The 25,287-nt window shown below is 53.4% G+C and overlaps 1 protein-coding gene across 1 annotated transcript; it reads right to left on the bottom strand.

The window, feature by feature from the left end:
- Positions 1 to 901: 901 nt before the first annotated feature.
- VWA5B1 (von Willebrand factor A domain containing 5B1) lies at positions 902 to 23,401 on the bottom strand. The gene is made up of 22 exons (XM_056508224.1): positions 23,248 to 23,401; positions 22,836 to 22,997; positions 22,297 to 22,519; positions 21,994 to 22,121; positions 21,633 to 21,764; positions 21,267 to 21,391; positions 18,208 to 18,384; positions 15,277 to 15,387; positions 14,659 to 14,861; positions 12,235 to 12,349; positions 10,267 to 10,452; positions 9,885 to 10,065; positions 8,749 to 8,936; positions 5,488 to 5,680; positions 5,010 to 5,327; positions 4,290 to 4,427; positions 3,599 to 3,727; positions 3,070 to 3,138; positions 2,655 to 2,724; positions 2,309 to 2,432; positions 1,875 to 2,093; positions 902 to 1,445 (listed from the first exon to the last, which is right to left on the bottom strand). The coding sequence occupies exons 1-22, from the start codon at positions 23,384 to 23,386 to the stop codon at positions 927 to 929; spliced, it is 3,849 nt and encodes a 1,282-aa protein (XP_056364199.1). The 5' UTR covers positions 23,387 to 23,401; the 3' UTR covers positions 902 to 926.
- Positions 23,402 to 25,287: the final 1,886 nt, after the last annotated feature.

The following is a 25,287-nucleotide window of genomic DNA, read 5'->3' as shown; positions in this document are numbered from 1 at the left end:
CCAGAGCAGAGACTGCAGAGGTGCTCATGGTCCCCAGCACTGCTTTCCCTCCTGTGTCACCCCCAGACACACAGACACGAGACAGAAGGCTGCTGGGACAGGCAAGGCTGCTCCCTGCCGAGGAAGGGAGCGAAAGGCAGCGGGTTTGGGATGGGCTCCACGGGCATTGCAGCCACACTGCAGACAGTGGCGTGCAACCCCTCCATAGGCACTTGGTCCTTCAATCCTGGGCACCCTGGCTCTGCCTGTGAAGCTCCAAAGGCACACGTTGGCTGCAAGGGATCTCACAAACTCCTGCAGAGGGCCTGAGGGAGCCCAGCACCGTGTGGGTGTGATGGGGTTTGGTCCCAGCCTCCAGCTGGTCCTGTTCTTTGTGTGTGGCTGGGCTGTGTCACTGGCTGGGACAGTGGGGCTGCTCTTCACGTGGTCATTCCCAGCCCAGATTCCCTTTGATCCATGAGATGAGCATGTTGTCAGACCTCTGCCTTCTCTGAAAGCCATCTGAGGTGGCAGGAGCCAGGCAGGAGCCTCAGGAAAGCAGGAACTCGGGGCTGAGGGGCTGCAGTGGGGGCTTGGCAGTGATTCAGGGCTGGGAAGAGGCATCTAAGCAAGGACAGGAAAAGTGGAGCAGGCCACAAGGTCTGCTCTGGAAACTGGGCTGAGACCAGAAGAAGCCAGGATCAGAGGCAACTGCTGTAGCTGGAAGTGCTGATCCAGTTGAAAATAAAAAGCATCTACTGCAGGCAGTGGTAGGTTCCCTTCCAGGGCAAAATCCCGACTGCTGAGTGCAGGATTTTGCCCAGGCTGCTCTGTTTGCAGGGTTTGCTCTAATGAACACATCCCTGCAGCAGAGGAGGCATTTCCTTAAGGACAGATCCCTGCTCCTGTGCCCTCACTAATCTGCCCAAGCCTCCCTCCTCCTCCTCTTACACACTGCCCGGGTTGTAGCACAGCAGGTTGAACTCCAGGTTTTCATCCCAGTGCCGGAGCAGCACGAAGAGCTGCTGGGCTGCAGCTCTCACCGCGGCCAGGCTGGATCCCGCCGGGAAGCGCTGCCCGCTCAGCCACAGGCTGGCTTTGGCCGCCACCAGCTCCCACTCGATGAAGAAGGACGCTGAGCTGTGCTCCAGCCAGGCCAGCGCCACCGCCGTGGCCCAGAGCATCCCCTCGGGCTCGGGCTGCGGCTCCGCATCCCAGGGCAGAGCCCGGAGCTCGGAGCCGCCGGTGCCGCAGCCCCGGGCACCGCCGGGGACGGGAGGGGAGGAGAAGCTGCGGATGGTGATGGCAGGAGGGGACAGCTCCTTCTCGGCTGCCGGGGCTCGGGAGATGCTCTCGGCTGTGCTGCCCGACAGGTGCCGGAGGCGGCCGCTGTCCTCCAGCACTGCCGTGTCTGCCGGGCTGGGATTATTCCCTGCTCCCCGAGCCGTGTCTGCAGGGCTGGGAGCCTTCCCTGTTCCCCCAGCTGTGTCTGCAGGGCTGGGAGCCTTCCCTGCTCTCCAGGCTGTGTCTGCAGGGCTGGGATTATTCCCTGCTGCCCAGGCTGTGTCTGCAGGGCTGGGAGCTTTCCTTGCTGCCCAGGCTGTGTCTGCAGGGCTGGGATTATTCCCTGCTGCCCAGGCTGTGTCTGCAGGGCTGAGAGCCTTCCCTGCTGCCCAGGCTGTGTCTGCAGGGCTGGGAGCTTTCCCTGCTCTCCAGGCTGTGTCTGCAGAGCTGGGATTATTCCCTGCTGCCCAGGCTGTGTCTGCAGGGCTGGGATTATTCCCTGCTCTCCAGGCTGTGTCTGCAGGGCTGGGATTATTCCCTGCTGCCCAGGCTGTGTCTGCAGAGCTGGGAGCCTTCCCTATTCCCCCAGCTGTGTCTGCAGGGCTGGGAGCCTTCCCCTGCCCACTGGGGTCCAGCAGCTGCTGGCTGGAGCTCAGGACTTTGTGCTCCAAGGAGGGATTGCTCTTGGTGCTGTAGGAGCCCGAGGGGCTGAGGGACAGGCGGTGGCAGGAGAAGGGTGATGTCCACTTCAGCTTCTCCATGGGGATGTTGATGGCATCACAGAAGGCTGAATTCAGAAGGAAGGCACCGCAGGCCAGCTGCAGGGACACCTGCAAGGGGTGGTGGGCACAGAGGGAAGCTCTGGCACACCAACCACTTGTGGGTAGCTCAGGAAAAAGGGATGTATTAAACAGCTCTCCATCTCTCTGAGCAGGTCACTGCATATGGTTGTCAGAGACAGCAGGAGGAAGGTTTGGGGGGATCCTCCTCTGCTCCCCTGCAGTGACCACACAACCCCAACAAGACCCAGGGAGGAGCTGCTCACCAGGGGAAGGTAGTCCATGCTCTCATTGTCACCCTCAGAGCTGGCTTCACTCCCTCTGCCTGGAGATTTACTCATGAAGCCTTTGGCAGCTCGAACCAGCAGCATGGTTTTGTTGAGGGTCAGCCTGTGAAAGGAGGAAAACGTGTCTGTGACCTCTGTGCCCATCCTGACACCCACCCTCCCCTCCAGAACCATCCCTGCTCCCCAGACACTGGCACCACACTCAGTCCCAGCTCCAGCTGCTATCCCTGGGGGTCCCTCCTCTCCCCCTGGCTTGTGTCCACATCAGACCCATGCAGGTGAAAGGCACTTACTGAGGTCAGAGGAAGGTCAAGCTGGTCCATACCTGGCAGCAAAGAGCCTCTCAATGGATTTTTGGGCTTGTGCAGAGGAAGCAGACAGGCTGTGGAATGGCCCTGAGAGAAACACAGTGCTGGGGTTACAAGGGGAACAAAAGGGAGCAGAGTCCAGGTTTTGGGATAAGGGCTTCTTTGGCTGCTGAATCTTTGGCAAAACCCTTCCTCTCCCCTTGCCTCATTTTTCCTATAGGGATAATAAAATTCCCACACCTCTTAAAAATGAACCTGGGGGAGATTTATACCAAAGGCCACATCATGTTCCACCCTTCGGAAAGAGTCAGGGTCTCTGCTCACAAGCCTAGTTTTAGGTCATAGATTTTTACAAAATTCCCCAAAACTCAGCAGAAGCCCAAACCACAGAGTAGATGGAGCTGCACTGAGTGCCAGCTGCTCTTTGCCTACCTTCAGGGGCTCGGCAGCCCCAGGATGAGGACAGGGTGCTGGAGGGTGAGGGGCTGCTCTCCTCAGCATCTGCAACCAGGAACCACATCAGCAACAGCAGCCAGGCAGAAGCAGCACCTCCCCTCCCACGGCACAATGGGGTTAATGAACCTCTTCTGTTAATTCAGCCATGGCTCTGACAGTGCCAGGCAAGGTCCAATCCAACCTGCCTTCATTAGTGCAGGATTTGGTGACAAGTGAGTGTCTCACATCCCCCCTGTCCCTAATTACAGCTGCTTCATCCTCCGTGTTATCCATGGTATGGCTGCCAATTAACTTCTGAGCACTGCCAGCAGCAGCACCTGGGATTTCAGGGTTTGGGGGGAATTGGAGCTTCCTCGCCCTTTAAGGAGATGAGCCCCAGCCTGACACGTGTCTGGTGAGCACTGTATGCAAAGGGGAAGGCAGAATTTAAAAAGACCAGAGAAGGTGTCCCCAACCACTGAGATCTCTAACAGCAGGAAGGAGATAAAACCCCAGGGAATCTTACTCATGCTGTAAAATCCATAATCTCCATTCTGGCCACACACTGACTGAGGACGTCCAGGGGAGCAGCCACGATGCCTTCTGGTTCCTGAACTCTTCTCTTTCCTCTGGTTGCCTTGCTTGGATGTTGCCCCTTGGCAGGAGAGAAGAGAATGGCCAGTGTTAGAGAGGGACTGGCACATGCATGGTGGCAATGAAACCACAGAATGAGCTTGGTCAGGAACTGGAGTGACAGGACAGGGAGGAATGGTTTCAGACTGGAAGAGAGTAGGTTTAGATGGGATATTGAAAACAAGTTCTTTGATATGAGGGTGGTGAGACCCTGACACAGGTTGTGCAGAGAAGCTGTGGCTGCTCCCTCCCTGGAAGTGTCCAAGGCCAAGCTGGACAGGGCTTGGAGCAGCCTGGGATAGTGGAGGTGGTGGTGGGGGGTGGAATGGGATGAGCTTTAAGGTCTCTTCCAACCCAAACCATTATGTGATTCTATGGTCACCTCTGGGCATCCAGACCTCAGAGGAGCCATTTTCCCTGGCCATGGGAAGAGGTTCTTGCCACCAAGAGCTTGGCCATGGCCTTGTGTATGGGTCTGGTGCCAGATTGTGCTGTGGCTTCACAGGGTTTGCCCTGAGAGAAGTTTCCCAGTGACACCTTCCCTGCCAGGACAAGGTTCCAGCCCTGTGCCAGCCCCCTGTTACCTGTGTGTGTGTACTGGAGCAGGGTGGGCAGGTAGGAGCTGGTGCTCAGCTCCACAGGCACGAACACTGTGTACTTGCTGATGATGTTGCAGGCCTTGCTGGTGTGCACAGCGCTGAGCTGGAACCGCCGCCCAGACCCTGCCGGGGAGGGACAGCAGGCTCAGAGTCCTGTGGGCTCCCCTGCCCTCACACCCACCCCCAGACCTCTCTGTGCTTGGGGCTGTGTCCCTGCATCCCTCTCAGCTCTGCCTGCTGCCACTCCTGCTCTTATTCCCCAAGCCCAGATGCCCTGCAGGGCTGACACAGCCCAGGGATGTGTGTGCCCCAGGGCAGTGATGGGTGGCTGCTGCTGGAGTTGGGTGCCACTTCCCAGCTCCAAGTGACCAACTCCTTAAAAATAACCACGTTACCTCATGCATGAAGCAGAGGAATCACAGAATCATGGAACACACTGAGTCAGAAGGGACCCTCAAGGATCATCAAGTCCAACCCCTGCTCCTGAGCAGTGGAAACATGAACTTGGGAGTGATCATGTGCAGCAAGGCTGCAGAAGCAGAAGAGCACAAGGCAGCTGAAGGGGGCTGTTATTTTGGAGCTGTGTGAGACATTCCCTAATATTTCACCACCAGCAGCTTTTGTTTTCACTCCAGAGGTTGCTGAGACTGCTGGAAATCCTTCCCAAGGCAGGGCAGGATCTGCCTGCAGCCAGCTGTGCATTACCATGCTCGATTTCACACTCCCTCTCAGCGAGCTGCTCGAAATCCTGGATGAGTGACTTGGCTGCCAGGTGGTGGAAGGTCTCACTCCACAGGTCTGTGTCACCCTCCTCCTGGCTGTCCCGCTCTCGGAACAGAGGGTGGATATCAAACGTGACTTCCCACTGCACGGGCTCGTTGTTCCTCAGCCCCTTCACCACCGCCTTGCAGAGGGTCCTGGGGCAGCGTGGGGAGCCACAGGCAGCGCTGGTGTCCGGGTCCTGGGGCTCCCAGTCGGAGGAGGTCTCTGTCTCAAAGGTGAGGGATGGATGCTGGGCAGACTCTGCAGAGAGGGGAGAGGCAGATCATTAATCACCACCCCGGCAGCTGAATTCCCCACCGACACCACAAACCCGTAATTAATCCCTCCCAACTTTGACACGGGGCTCTGTGCAGTGCCTCCAAGCCCTGGCAGGGTTTGCCCCCGCTCCCCTCGCAGTTACCCGGCTCCCCGGGGCTCCGGCTGTCCGACGAGGAGCGCAGGCTCGGGATGCCAGAGAACGCCTCCATCCCCCCGGGAGGGGTGTGCTGCAGCCCCCCGGGCAGGGCTGGGGAGCTGGGGTCGTGGCAGAAGGACACACAGCTGTGCCGGGCGCCTGAGCCGCGGATCCTGGAGCCAGCGCTGGGCGGGAGGGGCTGTGAGAGAGAGAGGGAAGGGCTGGGTGTGGGCAGCCAGGGGCACAGACCTGCTCTGATCCTGTGTGATCCATGCATGGACCTGCTCTGTGCCCTCTGATCCTGTCTGATCCATGCATGGACCTGCTCTGTCCCCTCTGATCCTGTCTGATCCGTGCATGGACCTGCTCTGTGCCCTCTGATCCTGTGTGATCTATGCATGGACCTGCTCTGTCCCCTCTGATCCTGTCTGTTCCCTGCTCTGTGCCCTCTGATCCTGTGTGATCCATGCATGGACCTGCCCTGTGCCCTCTGATCCTGTGTGATCCATGCATGGACCTGCCCTGTGCCCTCTGATCCTGTGTGATCCATGCATGGACCTGCTCTGTGCCCTCTGATCCTGTGTGATCCATGCATGGACCTGCTCTGTGCCCTCTGATCCCATCTGCTCCCTGCTCAGACCTGCTCTGTGCCCTCTGATCCTGTGTGATCCATGCATGGACTTGCCCTGTGCCCTCTGATCCTGTGTGATCCGTGCATGGACCTGCTCTGTGCCCTCTGATCCTGTGTGATCCATGCATGGACCTGCTCTGTGCCCTCTGATCCTGTGTGATCCGTGCATGGACCTGCTCTGTGCCCTCTGATCCTGTGTGATCCGTGCATGGACCTGCTCTGTGCCCTCTGATCCTGTCTGCTCCCTGCCCTGTGCCCTCTGATCCCATCTGCTCCCTGCTCAGACCTGCTCTGTCCCCTCTGATCCCATCTGCTCCCAGCCCCAGCAAGGGATGCAATCACACAGGTCCTTCCCTCTGCCCATTCCCAGCTGGGATCCATGCCCAGAGCCCTCCACCAGACCTCAGGGTGTCCCCAAGGGACCCTGGCCCCAGGGGCTCCTTCCCCAGACATTCAGAAGGTGAAATATGAGTTTCATCCCTCCAGACATTTTAATGACTTCACTTGGGAACCAAAGAAAAGAAGAGAGACAGAAAGATCAAGGACCAGTTGCTTAGTAACGAAAGGAGAGAGGCGCAGGGGATGGGAGAAAGGAATTTTTATCTTTTTATCTTTTTTTTTTCTTTTTTCTTTTTTTTTTTTTTTTAATGAGACTATTTCTCCACTTTCAGGAGACATGAATCCCCCACTCCAGCATCTTTGGTGCCACATCCCACACAGGTTCTCTCCTCTGCAAGGTCTGGGTTTCATCCCTATCCCCAGGGCTGTGGGAAGATCCATCTCAGACAGACTCTACATTCCTAAGACACCACCAGCAAGGAACAGAGGTGGTAGAAGGATGTGGATGGAAGGACACTTTCTCTGAGTGACAACAACAACATGACCTCCACCACCACCACCTAAATTTCATTGTTCTATAACACCAGCAGCAAAATGGAGAGCCAGGCTGCTCCAGGCATGATTTACCAAGCTAATATTGACATATCCTGCCAGACCCTTTCCATTCCAAACCTGCTCCTTCTCCTGCCCCAGCTCTCCTCCCAGCCAGAGGAACCCAGCTGGGAATGGAGCAGGGGTTTAAGCTGCTCATGGCTGGTGCTGACCTTTCCTTCCCAGCACAGCAAGAGTGGAGATGAGCTGAGGGCTCAGCTTCACACCCCTGAAAATGTCAAGCTCTGGCAGCAGGACTGGGAGCCCTGACAGCAGGAGGGATAGCAAAACCAGGCTGCATTTAATTAAGAGCAGGCAGCATGCTGTTAACCATTTAGTGCCCCCAGAAAGGAGTCAGTTCCACCCCTGCCTGCACACCGAGGACAGGAGGTGCTCTGGGGGCCTTCCCAATACAGGGAATGCTGCCAGGACCCCTAAAACCTGCTGGTTCTGATGCTGTAGCCTGAGGGCTGAGGTCTCATCCCTCCCTGTGGAGCCCTGACCCTGCTTTCCCCTTTGCCCCCTCATCTCCTCTCCCACCCCTCACCCAGAGATCCCTAACCCACAGCAGAGGGGAAATGAAAGTCCCTGACATCCCGCTCCCAGTTTCCATGGGAACACAAGTGCTGCTGGTCCTCCCAGCCCTGCAGATGCTGATTGCAGAGCAGAGCATCCCAGCAGTGCCAAGGATGAGAGAAAACTATCCCTATCCTTCCCACAGATCAGCTGAAAAATCTGCCCAAATTCCACCTGCTGCAGGCAGGGGACAAAGCCCTGTTCAACAGATGTATCACCACACAGGTTCACATCTCATCCCAATGCTGAATAATCCTGTGCTTCCAGCTGGGAATCTGCTTTGGCACCAAATTCCTTTTCCCTGCTGGGCACAGCCACAGGGAGAGTTTGAATCCTAAATTGTGGGGAGATAAGAAGGACCAGAGGAACAGCAAGGTGAAGCCACTAAGGGGAAGGGGAGCAGGGAAAAAACAGGCTCTGAGGGGGAGGGAGTGCTATGGGATATGAGGATGGCACTGTGCTCCCTGCTTGGTTCATTTCCCCAGTGTTTGTGATGTGCTGCAGAGCTACATCTATTATCTATATCTGTTATCTATACCTATTATCTATATCTATTATCTACATCTATTATCTACATCTATTATATATATATATATATATATATATATTATCTATATCTATTATCTATATCTGATATCTATACCTATTATCTATATCTGTTATCCATACCTATTATCTATATCTGTTATCTATACCTGTTATCTATATCTATTATCTATGCCTGTTATCTGTATCTATTATCTATACCTATTATCTATATCTGTTATCTATACCTGTTATCTATATCTATTATCTATACCTATTATCTATATCTGTTATCTATATCTATATCTATTATCTATATCTGTTATCTATACCTATTATCTATATATATTGTCTATATCTATTCTCTATATCGGTTTTCTATACCTATTATCTATATCTTATCTATATCTATTATCTGCATCTATTATCTAAATCTCTTATCCGTATCTCCTATCTATATATCTTATCTATTTCTATTATCTATACAATATTTTAGGACTATGTGAGCCAGGCCCTTTCCCTCAGGCTCTTTTCCACCTGATATTTTCCTGCTTCTCCTTGCTGGCTTCCACCTGCAGGCAAAGCCCTCCTGGGGGATCACCTACCTGGACATGCAGCTGCCAGGGCTCGGGGCTGAGCTGCTGCAGGTCCTGCAGGTGGGTTTTTCGGAGGGGGTTTTTCACCAGGGCAGTGCCAGGATCGCTGGCTGTGGGCACCTTCCTGCGAGGCTCCTGGTCAGAGATTTGGGTGGTGCTGTATGCCCTTCTCCTGGACACAGCCTTCACATCCATTCCTGAATGGTGGGAGAGGGGATCAGCTCCACTCTGGAGTGGGACCAGCCAGCAGCAGCACCCCCTGGCTCATGGTGGGAGGCAGGGAGCCCTCCCCAGGGTCCTGCCAAAGCTCAGCCCTGCAACGTTTTAAGCAAAGCAAGGAAACCACAAAAGGAAATAGAAACACTCATAATTCCTGGGGATGTCAAGAGATCAGATAGGCAAGGTTTTGTCTGAGGAGTTTTCAGCCAAAAAAAGCCTGACTGCACTTCCCCAAACCTCCCTGGAGAAGACAAAGGGTTTACTAATGAAATTTAATTAGTGCAGACACGCTCCTGTCAGAGCAAGACTAAAATTTGCCTTGGAAAGACACGATTTCTCATTGCTTTTGACAAGTTTGAGGGGATGCACAGCACAGCTCCTCCTGGAATAAAAGGGAAGAACATCCCATGAGTAATAGAGGTTTCCCCAGGTCTGGGGTGCAACCAGCTGCTTTATGCCGTGTGCTGCTGACACAAACACCCAGCCAGGCCATGGTGGGGAGGAGTGACACCCTGGAGAGGGCTTTGGATCCATTCCCCCCACTCCTGACTGGAGTTTTGAGGTTCCTACAGTCCTGAAGCTGCTTTGCAGGTACAGGGACGGTCAAGCAGAGCATCCCATTTGCTCACTCCACTCCTCCTCACACTGCTTGGGAAGCTTGTAAATAATTATGTGGCCAAATCTAAAGCTGCTTTGAAAATCTCCAGAGAACCCAGCTCACCAGGGCTTCCCTTGATATCCTGACAGGTTTGGATAAAACATCCAAACCAAACAGACTCGCTCAAGCCTCAGGAGATCTGTCATCTCTCCTGCAAACTCCTCCAGCTCTTTGCAGCTGCAGACATGTAAAAATCAGGCAAAATAATTGGGGGAGCAGTGTCAGGGGTTTGATTAGAGAGAGGGGGCATTACAGAGGGAAAGCTGACCCGTGTCCGTGTCTGACTCTGCCCCAGGGTCTCTGCCCACGCCCAGGCTGCTGGGGCAGGAGCCCTCCGAGTCTCTGCAGTGGTTCCAGCTCTCTGAGCCTGCTCCCTCCTCCTGGGAGTGAAAGAAAACAGAGCTGCCCGACTCCTGGGAGTGCATCATGCTGTACCGCCGCCGCTTGTCCTGGGGGGAAGCACAGAGAGGGAGCGGCTCCCACACCTGCCTGTGCACCAGCTCCCAGCTGGGACAGGCTGCACAGCACCCCCAGGCACTGCTGCCCCCAAAATCCCACCCATCACCTCCCTAAGGGCACAGCTGGGAAGCAGGAGACACCCCCTGAGCGTGGACACACCCCAAGCTCCTGGGGCAGCCCCAGGGACTCACAGATCTGGGGTTGGAGAGGTACAGGGAGGTGTCACAGATGACACTGTAGCTGAGCAGACGGTCACCAGGGAACAGGCAGCTGCTGCTGACAGGGGACACCAAGACCTCGGTGCTCTCAGGAAACACCCACTCCACGGACACGTCGCTCAGGACCGGCGCCATCGCCTTCTTCAGAGCCCTGATCATCTGCAAAGGGCAGGGGCAGGTTCAGCAGCAGCTGGACACGGTGTGAGCCATGGTGCACCTGCCATGTGCTGCAGGGAGGGGCAGCATTCCCTCAAACAAACCCACCAGCTGATTCCTACCCTCTCCTGACACTCTGCTCCCTCTTAGTCTACTCTGACACCATCCCAGCACCCCCATCTCCTTGGCACAGTTATACTGACAGAGGTAAATGGTTGGTCTTTTCCAACTTAAATGACTCCATGATTCCATGAATTTTGCCATGAGCAGACAGTGATGGAGCACAGGGCTGATCTCATGCTGCCAGCCCAGAGCAAGGTGTGAACATGAGGGAACTTTCTCTGATATCCCTTGCTCCTCTCCAGCACTCAGGAAACGCTGTCAGCCTCCTCTGGTCTGAGCCCCAGCCTTTGTCCCAAGCCCAGCACTCACACACTGATGTTTCTGGAACAGATCATTGCTGGCACAAGTCACTGCCAGAGATCAGCAATGCTCTGCCAGTTCCACGTGTGGAGAAGACCAGTATCTGTGAATACCTCATGGACAAACCTCCCAGGGAGCCATCCACACGAGCTTCCCTGCACTCCAAGGGAACTGAACACTGCATTTATAGAGACAGAACAGCTCAAATATTCCCTATTGTTCCCTGCTTTTTCACAGGCTTGGAAAGACACACCAGGCTGTGTTTTGTAAGGCCATTAATTGATGCCTCAGACTGCTGAAGGCACCGAGCTGCACAGCCTGCAAAGCTCTTATTAATAGCTCTTATTAAACACCTCTCTCCTCACTGTCTTTGCTTTTAATTTACATCAGAAATGTTGATGCCATTCTGTCTTAGAGAGGTTTTTGTGTGCTCCAGGCCCCTGCAGAGGGTGGAGTTGCAGAACTCCCCCTTGAGAGATCAAGGAGGTAGAAGCTGGCTTTTTGGAGATATTTAGGAGCTAAAGACCCAATTCTCTCTGGGTTTAGCCAAGCAGCAGGTGACAGGCTAGGCTCAGTGCATTCACCAGGGGACAGAGCCATCTCTGTGCTGGATTTGAAGCACACAGTTTTACTCTTCATGGGGAGAGAGGGAATGGAGAGGCTTTAAAGTCAGCTTAACAAGCAAAGCCATCACAGCACATTCCTGTCGCTCCAACACCGAGTCCTTCTCGCCTGAGCAACGCCAGGGCTGAGCCCAACTTCAAAACTAATTGGCTGCTTTGATGCCAGTCCCTCTGCCCTGGCTGTATCTGCAGCAGAGCTGCCTTTGAAGGCAGAGCTGCTGCATTGCAGCCCCCAGCCCCAGGGAAGGGAAACACACCTCCCACCCCATGGAGATGCTCTTTCACCCTGTCCTGCTCGCCCACCTGCAGAGGGGAAAGCAGGACCAGGGTGGGGAGTGAACCTGCAGTGCTGGATTCTCACCCACCTGCTGCCAGGAGGGGTTGGGAAAGCAGGACTAGGGTGGGGAATGAACCTGCAGTGCTGGACCCTCACCCACCTGCAGTGAGGAGGGGGAGGACCAGGGTGGGGAGTGAGCCCACTGTGATAGACCCTCACCCATTTGCAGTGAGGAGGGGTTGGGAAAGCAGGACCAGGGTGGGGAGTGAGCCCACTGTGCTGGACTCTCACCCACCTGCTGCCAGGAGGAGCTGGGAAAGCAGGACCAGGGTGGGGAGTGAACCTGCAGTGCTGGATTCTCACCCACCTGCTGCCAGGAGGGGTTGGGAAAATAGGACCAGGGTGGGGAATGGACCTGCTGGGAGCTGTGGCTTCCAGCCCCACAGGGAGTGGGGGCTCTACCTTGGGCTGCAGCCTCTCTCCCTCTGCCAGGAACTCAGAGCTGCCCCTGGACACAGCAGCCAGACCCTGGACCAGCCTCCTGCAGGCGTTGGGCCCGATGCCAAAGCTGTAGCACCTGCAAAGGGACAGGGAAAATGGGGATCCAAAGGAAAATCCAGCCCCATGTAGCTCACACACTCCCTCAGGCAGAAGCTTCCTCTGGCTTTATCCCATTTAGGTGGGTGGCAGGAGGGTTGGGAACCTCCCAGTGCCTAAAGGGGCTCCAAGAGAGCTGGAGAAGGATTTTGGACATGGTCATGGAGTGACAGGACAAGGGGGAATGGCTTCCCACTGACAGAGGGCAGGGCTAGACAGGGTGCCCAGGGAAGCTGTGGCTGCCCCTGGATCCCTGGCAGTGCCCAAGGCCAGGCTGGAAGGGGGTTTGAAGCACCCTGGGCTAAGGAAGGAGTCCCTGCTCATGGCATGGGGGTGGAATGAGATGCTTTGAGGTCCCTTCCAATCCAAACCATTCTGGGGTTCTATGAACCCCTCCTCTCAGCAGACCCCAAAGACCTTCAGCCTTCAGCAGTGACACTCAGGGGTTCCCAGCAGGACCTCAAGCCTTCCCCTCCTCTGCAAACACAAACAAGCTGCTTTGCTCTCAGTTCAGCTCTTTTCCCTGCTGGCTGTGGTCAATAGCACTAAATATCCATTAATTATCTCTGCTTGCAATGAAAATAAACATTTTCTCAAGGAAGGAGGATCAGGCCAGGTGAGGCTGCTCCCCCCAACTCTCAGGTCTGTGAATCAGGATTTGGTTTGGGCTGAAGGCTGAAGTTGAGCTGGAGCCCAGGCAGGGAGAGCAGTGCTTGGTGGGGATAGATGTGCCAGGAAGCCAAGAGGATGGGAATGGGGGGGATACAGCATCTGAGCAGGCAGTGAGCTGCTGAGAGAGAAAGCACCTTCAGCAGCAAACTGCATCTGCACAAGGAGCTTTTCTCTTGGAGGGTTTTAATCCTCAGCTGGCTGCAAATCCTAGGCCAGTCTCACACCCCTCCTAAATAAGGCTCTGATCTTCTTTTAAGATGGGCCATGCCCAGGACTCTCCCTTCCAGGTTACCCAAGACCATGCTCCAGCTCTGACTGCATTTAACCCTCCCCTCCAGCTCCTCAGGAGTGAGGGGTGGGATGGTGGGATGCATCTACACTGGGAAACAATCAGACCTCTGGGCAGGTACAAACCCACAGAGCAGCTTCCCTGATAACCCCAAAGTCTGAGAGATGGAGGAGGAATCAGGATTTTTTACATTTTTCTCATGTTTTGTGCCCCTTAAAGAGGCAGAGGAGAAACCAGAACAGCCTGTGATCAGAGCTGGGGAGCCAGGCTGGGAGCTTGTGCACAAATTAGCTGCTTTTTACATTGCTGCCTTTCAGCACATTCAATTCTGCACAGCCCCATCCTGGAAGCAGCTGGGGCCAGCCCCAGATGTGCTTTAAAAAAAAAAAAAAAGAGCAAGGAAGATTGTTGGCACGTCAATCTCTCCTAGCAGGAAGCATCAGCTGAGAGCTGTGAAGTTGTCAGCTCAATTATCCTGCTTTTGATTGTTTAAAAAGCATCTGAACTTCTGGGATCCGTTCCAAACCCTTTGAGGCTCTCCCATGGCTCAGAGCAGCAATCTCTCCTGCCTCTGTCTCTGGAGTGGGGACGGGTGTGAGCTGGAGCTGGGCTCAGGGGGAGCTCATCCCAGCCTGGGCCAGGTTTCTGGCTGCTGCAGTCAGTGAGTCAGGGGTCTCTGAATTCCTCAGAGAGAAATCAGAGTGCAGGGATTGAATAAGTTTTAAAATGAGTTCTAATGCTTTTAGTAAGTGAAAAGTCTCAAATGCCACAGTAGCTGTGAGTGTTCTAATGAAGGTTGAGACACACTGATATCTTCAGCAGAAGCTCCAGGCCCACAGCTGTAGACAGGACTTAGACATAATAGAGCTGTAGTGAGAATATTGCTGACATTTCTTAGATAGAACAAGATAGATTGTATGAGTAGTTGTATACATAACCTGGTGTGCTAAGAAACTGGAATTCTAACAGGTTAAGGAGTGTTGGTCCAAGTTTGCATCTTAGCTTGTTGGAAAAATTCTATATAAGAGTTTGTATTAAAAGAGTTGTTGCTTTTAACCATTGCTGCTTTTAGCCATCCTGGCTTCTAGCCATTTGCTTATTGCTACTGCATTTGCCATTGCTGTTTGCTATTGCCTGTTGAGACAGATGTGCTTTGTAATAAGATGTGCTTTGTAATAAATAACCTTTCTAAATATTAGCTGCTTGCTTATTTACAATTACCCGACAAATAGTAACCTAAAAGCTCGGAGTAGGAGCCTGTCAGTCTCTGGATTTAGGTGCCCAGGGAGTCAGGAGGAGCCCCACAGTGCCCTGCAGGGTGCCCAAACCTGGTGGAGCAGCCGTGGCCCCGCAGCAGCTGCAGAGCCCTCCCGGCGTGGGCGCTGGCCCCGGCTGTCAGCACGAACAGCAGCCGGGGGTGGCCCCTCTGCAGCGGCTGCCGCAGGATCCACTTCAGGGGGGACAGGAGGTTGGTGCTGCCCATGTCAGCCTGGATCCTCCTGATGCTCTGGCAGGCCATGGCCAGGCTCTCCTGCCCAAAGGAATGGTGGAGCTGTCAGCAGCAGCACCCTCGAGCACCAAGGAGATGCTGAGGGAGGAGAGGCTGCTCATCCTGGTGAAGGGAAGGCTTTGGGGAGACTTTCAGTGCCTAAAGACAGCTCCAAGACAGCTGGAGAAGGACTTTGGACAAGGGCATGGAGTGACAGGACAAGGGGAATAGCTTTAAGCTGGAAAAGGGCAGGATTAGATTTGGCACTATAGGGAAATTATTTACTGTAAGAGTGGGGAGGCCCTAGCACAGGTAGCCCAGAGAAGCTGTGGCTGCCCCTGGATCCCTGGATCCAGGTTGGATGGGGCTTGGAGCAACCTGGGATAGTGGCAGGTCCATTCAAGACCCCTCCCCACACAAACCAGACCGTGATTCCATGGCCTGTGGGTTCACACACCTCACAATAGGCCTGGCTGACAGGAAAGAGGCTCTTGAAGGTGGATCCAAAGCCAATGATGTTGAAGAGACACGCTGGCATCAGGCTCTTGAGAATGACCAACAGGGCATCCTGAGGGTGGAAAGCAAACAGACATCAGCACACTTGGACTCTCCCTGGCTGCCCCAACTCCCCAATTTCACCAGTAAAAGCTCTGCCCATCTTATTCCCACCTTCATCTGACAACAAACCAACTGCTGCTTTCCCTTGCCTCCATATGTCCCCACTCTTTTCAAAGTCCCTTGATGATATTTGGGACCTGAAGCAGTGAGGAAAATGGGGAGTCTTTGGGGAAAAAAAAGGACAACAAAGAACTGAACAATTTTTTTTTCTGTTTGTTTTTAAGGGATTCAATTTGTGCTGGCAACACAGTGCTGCAGCACAGAGCTGGTGGGTGAGAAGCAGAGTGTGAAATTGAGAAGTGCGACATGCAATGCATCTGAATGCCTAAAGTTGAAGAAAATAAACAAACAGCTTTAAGTTACACAAAAGGAAAAGCCTCCCTCATCCCCAGTTCTCTTGTATTCATAGCTGGCTTCAATTAGAATAACTGGGAGACAACAGTTTTAAGCTATTTTCTTCACCAGAGGTGGTTATCTAATGTGCCTATTCCTGGGCTTTACATAAGGCAAGAGCAACTTGAATTGTCACAGTGATATTGTGGACAAGTCCAGGACAGAGCTTGTGATCACAGCAACTGAGCAAGAGCTGCCTAAGGAGCTCTTGAGCTTGTAGGAGCAATTATGTGGCAGGAGAGGAGGCCCATTTAAAGAAGTGTTTATTTAAAGCAAAATGTAAAGCAAAGTGTTCAGGAGCAGCTCAGTTCTATTTAAATGCTGATCAAGGCAGACTCCTGCCAGTCTGCCTAGGGCAGCAGAAACCCTCCAGCCAGCCCCTGGAGGAGCTGCCAAGGTCACACAGCCTCCTTGAGCTGTCCTACCAGTGGCAAAGACCAAGTGACCACAGAGGGACACAGCAAACCCCCTGCCTGGGTCCAGCAGGGCTGTGGTGCCAGGTCAGCCCAGCTCCCAAAGCCTGTAAGACTCAGCACCAACACAGAGCTGGAGCACTGAAAATCAGTGGAATAATGTGCAAGAACAGGGCTGCCCTTTAACAGGCTCTGGAGTACTCAAATCCAAGCTGTTATCTCAAACCTACGAGGATATATTTATACCACTGCTCCCAGATGGCTCCTGGGATGCTGGCTCTTCCAGATCTCACTGCTGACATCCCATCTTGGAACTCATTACAAATACACAAATACAAATTTCCAAATATTTCTCTTAAAGCGCTTCCCAAAATGGGCAACTGATGCCTGCTTGCTATTTCAGCAAGCAGAAAGATTTATTGCTTCTTATGGTAAATATTGATCTTGATCCTGTTGCACTCCCTAGCTGTATGGCAGCTCAATAAGGAGGGATGTTTGCTTCTAGAAAAGTCAATTCCCAATTATTAGTGCAGTTTTGCCAGAGTGCACCATCACAGCCTGGCTCCTCTCCCTGGCTGCATCAGGGTGGGAAAGGAACTGGCTGCAGGAAATTTAAATCCCTGAATTTTCCACTCCAGCTGCTTTGGATAGACGCTCTCCTGCTCCTCATGGGCCCTTCCACCCCATCCCTGAGTGCATCCTGAGGCTGCACAGCTCCAAGGCCTGTCATGCCAGGCATCCAGCCAGCTGAGGATGATGCAGAAGGTTCCACCAACCAAAACCCACCCAAACCCTCTCAGAACAGCCCCTGCTGCAAGGCCCCTGATGTTTGTGAGTGACAAACAAGGATGGGACACTCAAAGGGTTTCTCCCTTGAGGTATCTCCTCCAAAATTTTTCTCAAAACATTTTTTTCCTGAAGGGAGAAAGGAAGGGAAGTTTTTCCTGTTACTACAGTCCTCCTGTTATGGGTTTCCATTTCAGGAGCTCTCAGAGAAGGGCTCTGATCCTGCAGGTCCCCACCCTAGGGGACAATCCTGCCTCCACAGAGGCTGCAGGGACTGTGGTGTCCAAGCCCAGCAATGCTGGGAGCTGGAAAGTAAAAATCCACTCTGGGACAAGATTCCCAGACTCCTAAAGATGCTGGGGGAAGGGGGTACAACTCCAGAGATGTCCTGTTCCCCTTGGGAACAGCCTCCCTATGCCAGGGGATGTGCTGCAGCCATCTGCAGGCTCCCCAGCATCCCAATCCTTGCTGCTGAAGGTGTCTGTCCTTCTTCAGCAGTTCCCATGGAAACTGGAGACAGATGGGAAAGGAGATGTGCTAGAGGATGGACAAGCTCAGCAGTGGGTGCACAGGAACCTTGTGAGGTTCAACAGACCAAGGGCAGGGTCCTGCACCAGGGCTGGCTCTGGGTTAGAGCCACATCTGGCAGGGGAACCTCAGACCCACAAAATACCCTGACAATGCTATTTTTTATCCAGAGGTCTCAACACAACTCCCATAACCATCCACCAGGCTGCTGGTGTTCATTTGTGCTTGGAAAAGGGATGTCTCATGTTTAAATCATTCCTGTGGGCTCACAGAGGTGCCCATCAGCAAAACCTCTCTCCATGCATGGTCAGCACCTCGCTCCCCTTGGAGCTCCCTGGAGGTTTCCTCCTAGGCAGCCATCACCCAAAGCCCTCCTGGAGACAGGGACAACTGGAAAAGGGATGCACAAAACATACCAGCAAGAGGGAAAGAAAATAATTTTGCATTTTATGTGCTGATATGAAGAAGGGGAAAAGAATGGGGGAGAGTCACCTTTGTTGCAGGTACCAAACAATCACCATGGCTGAGATGACTAAAACCCAGCCCATAATCACCCCCCATCCCCTGGTAATAACACTTATGCCCTCAGCACCCCCACTGCTCTCTCATGCATCCCTGCTGACAGGCAGGTGCCTCCCCCCTGCAGGTACCTTGGCACGGCTGATGTTCACACCACTCATGCTCCTGCTGCGGTCTACCAGGAAGATAAACTCTCCCTGGGCTTTCCTGAGGCCTGGCTGCACAGTCCTCAAGTCAGGGCAGAAGTTGAGCATGATGACAGGGTGGTGGGGGATGTCCTTGTTCAGTCGCTTCCTGATGATTTCCATCTGGAAGAGAGCAGGAGAGAGCTGGAGAAGTTGATTTTTCCACCCCATTTCAATTTGAGGGGAATTAGAGCAGGCTAAAAATGTGAGTGCATGGCCTTTTGTGGACCAGAATCTGCTTGTTCTGGCCCCAGAGGTGACAACACCAAGGTGGGTAAATGTCCAAGTGTCCTGTTCTGTCCATGCCCACAGTATTCACCATCCCTGCAAGTGTCCAAGGCCAGGCTGGATGGGGCTTGGAGCAATCTGGGATAGTGAAAGGTGTCCCTGCTCACAGGAGGGGTGGGACAAGATAAGCTTTGAGGTCTTTTCCACCAAACCATTCTGGGATTATATGGAGCAACTGCACACTCAGATAAAAGCCTGGAGAAGAAATGAAAAGACCTGGCCCTACCCAGCACCCTGGAAAACTGATTCTGCAGACATTTCATTAGATTCTTCCCAAAATCCTGGTCCATTAGCACAGCTTAGCATCCCACCAGGCACACCAGGGTTTTCTCCATGGTCTCTCACTAATGAAGTGTGAGATGCAGCCCTTGATCTGCTGCATTCAGCACTCCAATTCATTCCTGCCACCTCTGGTTTGCTGCTTTTTCTGCCCATCTCTTTTATCACTTCTTTGTAGGGATTGAGAGGCTTTGGAAAGCTGAACCCTCTGCTCTGGCCACGGCTCGATAGGAACCTGCATGATCTCTGCACTGCACTCAGCTCCAACGGCTCTCTGCATTCTCTCTCCTCCTATTTCAAGTATTCATTACAAATGGGATAAAATTAAATTGGCAAAAACCTCTTGTGATGGGTTTATAATGTGCTGTTATGTGTGTATCAGGCAGTAATGGGTTCATGGCCTCAGCTGCTTTGGAGGGAGCTCCAGGACCTCACACCAGCCCAGCCATGGCCTTTCATCCCTGGGTCTGAGTGTGGAAACAGCTCCTCAACAGCAGCTCGACCCTCAGGGGCTTTGTTTGCCTCTTTTCTCCTCTTTCTGGCTGCTTTTCTCCATGGTTTCACAGGGAGTAAACCAGACCCCAGATAACTGGGCTTGTTTTCTCCAGCCATGACTCACATTCCTCAGTCTAAGAACTGATGATCAACCTTTGCTTTCTAAAGCTCACTAACTCCCTGTGGCTCAAGACACACAAACTGCTTCTCTGACCCAGTGAAAAGACAGGTCCTGCTCACAGGAATGAGCCAAGCTCCCACTCATCCTCCTGACTTTCCCTTCTATGCTATGGGGTATAAATTAATCAGCTGCTGAGAAATCAAATTCTTCTGTTTCCATTTCTCTCCAGCCATATGACTTTATTTTCTTTAACAACTTTTCCAGTTTATCACATCCCAGACTAGAGTGTTCCTTGCTGCCTCTGTCCAAATACTGAATCATGGCCCTGGACCCATCCACACAACTCCCTGGAATGCTCTTGGGTAGCCATGACATAAGTTTCCTGTGTGATCAGGATGAACCCATATTTTGGGATTTCTCATTGATTGGAGGGAATTTTACTGGCAAATCTTCAGTAAACAGCTTCAGAGGAGCTGCTACAGGTCAGCCAGAAAAGAAAACATCTCCTCACCTCCCTTCCATTCCCCTTCACCCATTATCCAATTACAGTAAACTAATCAGATTTTGTCAAGGAAAGTTGATTCAAGTGTGCATCCATCCCCACCAACCTACAGCTGACTGCATCCAAGCCTTTTGCATAACAGAGGGAGGAGAATTAATTATCACTCACTGCTGAAATTTCCGGGCTAATTTAATTTAAGCCAAGAAGTGGACAGTGCCCTGCTCTGATCAACAGCAGCAATTCCAGCCCATCATCTACCCCAGGTATTCCAGGCATTTCCTCTGCTCCCTGCAGTTGTTTCCCAGTCCTCCTGGGGCACAGGTGGCTTTCCTGCAGGGAAATGTCTCCAGAATGATCCCCCCTTAGATAATTTGACATGCTAAAGAGGCAGAAATAATTAGGGAGCCATCCGAGGCGTAGCGTGGGAGTTTCATCTCGTTTCACCTGCCACACGCTGAACACAATTAGAGGAGATGCCTGCAGAGTCCCAGCCCTGCCAGAGAGAGTGCAGGGCAAAGGGAAGGGAAGAGAGCAGGGTTGACAAGTCTCTGGTGAAAGGAGAAATCTCAGCAGCACCCCTGCAGCAGGTCTGGGATGTCTGCCAGGAGGAACCCAGGGTCAGACACCTGGAGAAGGAGTTGAGGGGGAAATGAGCATCCCTGGGCACACAGGAGAGCCCTGGCTCTGTGAAACAGCTGTGGCCACACAAGCACAGCCTGTCCCTTAGGGGAAGGGGCCCACCCTGGAAATCAGGAGGGCTCTGAGCTGTCTGCTCCTTTCCACTGATCCCAGACATGCCAGAGTGTTGGGCTGTCACTCATTCCTTCAGAACTGCTGGAAGACAAGGCACAAATCCCAGCACAGATATTTTTCTCTTTGCTGCTCAGCAGAACAAAGAGAAGTCTCTCCTACCTTGTCTTCAGTTCAGCTCATTATTCCCAGGAAAATCACTTCTTTCTTTCTGACAGCTACCCAGAAACAGTAAACATTTACTGAGCAATTAAAAGAATATTTTATTCTATGTCATTGCAATAATTATAATACCCTTAATGGTATCACAATGCACCTCTCTAATTATGCTATGCTAGACTAGCACTAATTATACACACAATAACCATCTCAGAGCTCCTTCCCCTCTCAGTTTATCAGCAGCACTGCTGAATTTTCCCCTCTTCCTCCACACAAGCCCCTCTCTGAGGGAGGATGCTGCAGGTCTCGTTGGGACAGTGTAATATCTGATGCTGAAACATGGAGTCATCTTCTAGCTCAGCTCCAGTCCATGGGAAGCCTCAGCTAACACCTGCAGCTTGTGTTTCTCACCTTTTTCTTGGCACTGGGGTCTTTCTTAGTGCCTTTAATGAAATCGTTCTTCCCCTTCAGGTGTCGTTCGTACTCTGCAGGGGTCATGTCACCCTTTTCCATTAAGACATGGGGCATGTGGGGCTCTGGAAATGCAGAGAACTGTGTGAAGAACAGCTGTGGTTACACTTTGGGTCTGGCAGAGAAGCAGGTTGGGAAAACAACGGTAGCTGTGAACTTGGGGAGCTCAGAAAACCCTGAGAGGGGCCAGGGAAGCCTAACCTTGACAATAATTGCAGAGCCAGCACTAACCCAGCTGTCTCCAGAGCTGAGATGAGGATCCCAGGAAGGGGCCAGAGCAGCAGAGGGGGAGCAGAGCCCACCTACCACTCGGGTGGATGAGGATCTCCACGGGCCTGTCGAAGGTGTGTTTGTTGGCCAGCGTGATCACGACGCTCTTGGCTGAGCGAGCCGAGGGGTCGGCGTCTGCTCGGATCTCGTGTGTGGGGCTCTCAACTCCTGCCCAGGGAAACCCAGGTGCCAGCAGGGATTGAGGAGGACACCAGGGAGAAGAGATGACAAGGCAGCAGAGGACAGGAACCCACGTTAGCAGCAGCCCTGTACTGGTAAATCCACCCCAGCACAGTTAAGTTGCCAACAGATTTACATTGAGGAGGAGGAGTGTGGACATTGCCTTGGGGAGGTGAGAAATCAGCCTTGTGCAGCAGGACAGCCCCAGAGCTCCTACCTGCCAGCAAGCAGGGCCCCCGGATCTCCAGCTGGAAGCTGAACTCGTACTCAAAGGGGTTGGTGGCCTCACTGTCCAGCAGCTGAGCCAGGCAGAACCTGCTCCCCGAGCCGCAGAGGTGTTTGTCCCTGCAGTGAGATAAATCCAAATCAACCCTGTCAACATGTTCTATCCCCCCAGGAACTGCAGGTCTGCCAGAGGCAAAGCCTGCAGCCACTCTCCAGCCTCCTGCAGCTCCTGCTCAGCCAGCCCTGCAAGCCCCAGGGTCAGTCCCAGGCAGAGCCCACCCTTGGTTTTACGCACGGTCGGGGCTGGTGGCTGGAAAAGCTGCTGGTGCTCTCCAGGCTGGGCTGGGGGACCCTGGGGACACACACAGCTGGCAGAAGGACCCTCACCACCCCGCTGGGCAGTGTCTGCAGCTCAGAAGAGGTGCTGATGAAGATGGAGACACTTTCCAGGGGAGGAATCATGCCCAGGTTGGCCACAAAAACAATCCTCTCCAGGTCCTCATCCATCATAATCCTTCCTGCACAGAGATTGGACCACACCAGGTATTGCAAGCATGGAAAATGCTCCTTTCCAGGCCTCCCACAACCCCAGCCCTGGATCAAACACCCAAAGCCCCCTCAGCTTCTGCATCACTCCTTTGGCTGCCCAGCTGTGCTTTTCAAGATGGGTAAGACTGACACTTTTGGCAAAAGCACCACAACCCCTCAGCCTCCCAAAAGGAGCCCCTTTGGTGCTGTAGCTCACACCAGCCAGCCACCCCCTGTCACCTCCCCACTCCCCTTCCCCTCCTTTTCTCCCCACATTCCCTGAAACACCCTCAACCCCCCCCTCACCACTTCCATCACCAGCTTTTCCAGGGGGGAGGCTGCAGCTGTTGAAGTAGGTGCCATCCATCTTGGCTTTGTCTTTGATCTGCACTGTCACGGTGCGCTGGGACACGGCCGCCTCGAAGCCCACCACAGTCGTGCCCTCGTCCAAGGGGTACACAAAGAGACCTGCCAGCCAGGAGGGGTGTCAGCAACACCCACCTCTTCCCTGCACCCACCAGCCAGGTCCCTCTTGGCACTTCCCAAGCGGGAAAAAAATCCCACTTGTGGGATTTTTCACACCTAAAAAGACTTGGACATAATACACTTGGTTGTGCTTCCCGCCAGCATCTAAAGGTTGGAGGCATGCACAGAAACACAGCACTGCCATATTCTGACTTTAAAGTTCTCATTCCAAGCTTCACTCCTTAAAACTTGCCTTCCAAAGCCTGGGGGTCTGGGTTGTGGTAGGTGAGCAGGGCTGTCATCCCAAAGGCATAGCCGCTGACACAGGATGTCACCTCGGACGCAAGGAGGGGCAGCCGGGACAGGGTGGCCCAGTTCACCAGCCCTGGCATCTTCCTGGGCTCTGGGTGATGGTGGGGAGCTGGAGAGAGAAAGGTGAGAATGGGTGTGGAGCCCTGAGTGCCCAAAATGTTTGCATGGCTCTGCTCTCATTCTGAAGCCCTGAGGACAGAAAGGTGAGTGACCCGGGGCAGGATGAGACCTGGGTCTGATGACTGCAGTGATGGGGATGGAGCAAGAGCCCAGTGGGAAGACACAAGGAAAACCCTGGCCCCAAATCCCCATTGGCACAAGGGAGGAGGTTCAGATGAAACCTTCCAGGCTGGGGACAGACAGCCCCAAGATCCATGGTCCCAGCTCCCACACTGCTGGAGTCTGGGCAGAACAGCTTAACATCTTTTTGTCCCTCTTTATCCTCATTATCCTCCAAACCAACAACTTTCTCCAGAATAAGACTATGATCGTGAGAGTTTTCTTTTCTCCTGGGGAAGGAAGAGTAGGCAGGCAGAGCCAGACATTATCCTGCCCTCCCTCCCATGCCCTTGCCCATCCTCATCCTCGCTGATTTTGGGGAGGTGCCACTGCTCTCTGTCCTGCATCTCCAGATCCTTCCTGCAAAGGGCTGACTCATCCCTCCCTGTGCTCAGCCGACACATTCAGATGCAAAGTGACTCCTTCTGCCAATTACATTCCAACTCTTTTCCCTAAGCAGGTTTTCCTCCGTTACAGCCCCTCTCCCCCAAGCCTCAGGCTTTCAAAGGAGACTTTTCAGGTGGATTTTTAGGGCCACATCCTGCTCCCCCGGGGAACCAGGAGAAGTTGCTAGGCAGCAGTTCCCCCTGGCTGGCTCTGCAATGCTTTATGCAGTGATTTACGAGGCCCAGGAGAAGCCAGCAGCACTGAAATATATCAGTTTATCATTCCCTACCAGTCCTGCGTTATTAAAACCCACCTTTATATGCAAATGGCACAGAGGACATCAAGGCCACGAGGGGCAGGAAAACAGCGTTGAGAAAGGGAAAAGGGAGAGGCAGGGAGAGAAGGAAGGGCTGTGCAGGGTGGGGGAGAGCAGCCAGATAAACCCAGCACAGGGAACAGCAGTGAAGATGATGATGATGATGATGATGATGATGATGATGATGATGGAGGGCAGTAATCCCAAGGCACACCCCTGAATCCTGGCCAAAAAGCTCAGCCATTCCCGATTTAATCCACCCCTCCTTCCACCACAAATGCTGCTGGTGCCAGGAGCTGCCCAGGGAGGGGGGGTGCATCCATGGGGATGCAGCCCCCACAGTCAGGAGATGAACAGGAGTCCTGCCCGAGCCAGGGGAGGCCATCCCACACCAGGATGCTCCAAGCACACCAACAGGGCTTGGGAAGTCAGGAGCTGGCTAAAATTCACCTGCCACAGGGAGAGATAATGAAGGTCCCCTCACTTTGAGATGTGGCAGAGGCCATCAAGGTATTGGGAAGTGATTAAATGCCAGCTGGGGGAGGAAGGACGGGGAATGATTTTACCTTAGGGAAGAAATAATAATGGGAAGAAGCTCTCTACCAGCTTGGCACAGCAGGAATTCATTACAGGACTGCCAGAGGGGTGAATTTGGGCTCCAGATGACTTCAGTTTGGAAGTGGGGACTTAGTGCAGAGCCACGGGTGAGATGCAAGCCCCTCACATCTCCTCACCCATGGAAGGTTGGGGACATAGCTCCCATGGGAACCACTCTGCCAGCAGGGATTTCTGCACCACCTGGGCCAGGAGAAGCACTGAGGGACCCTTGGGGAGATGCAGAGTCCTGTGCCATGTCCTGTTTAATCCAGCCAGGAAAGTTGCACCTCTCCTGCAGCTCCAAGGGGGCTCAGAGGAGCCTGGCACCAGCTCCCACTGCCAAAAAATCGGCCCCACAAGGACAGAGAGGGCTCAGAGGGCTCTTCCCAGCAAAAACGCTTT

This window comes from Oenanthe melanoleuca, chromosome 21, assembly GCF_029582105.1.
Source record: "Oenanthe melanoleuca isolate GR-GAL-2019-014 chromosome 21, OMel1.0, whole genome shotgun sequence".
Lineage (NCBI taxonomy): Eukaryota > Metazoa > Chordata > Aves > Passeriformes > Muscicapidae > Oenanthe > Oenanthe melanoleuca.
Note: the sequence above shows the minus strand (reverse complement) of the source record. Positions and strands in the feature narration are given on the sequence as shown.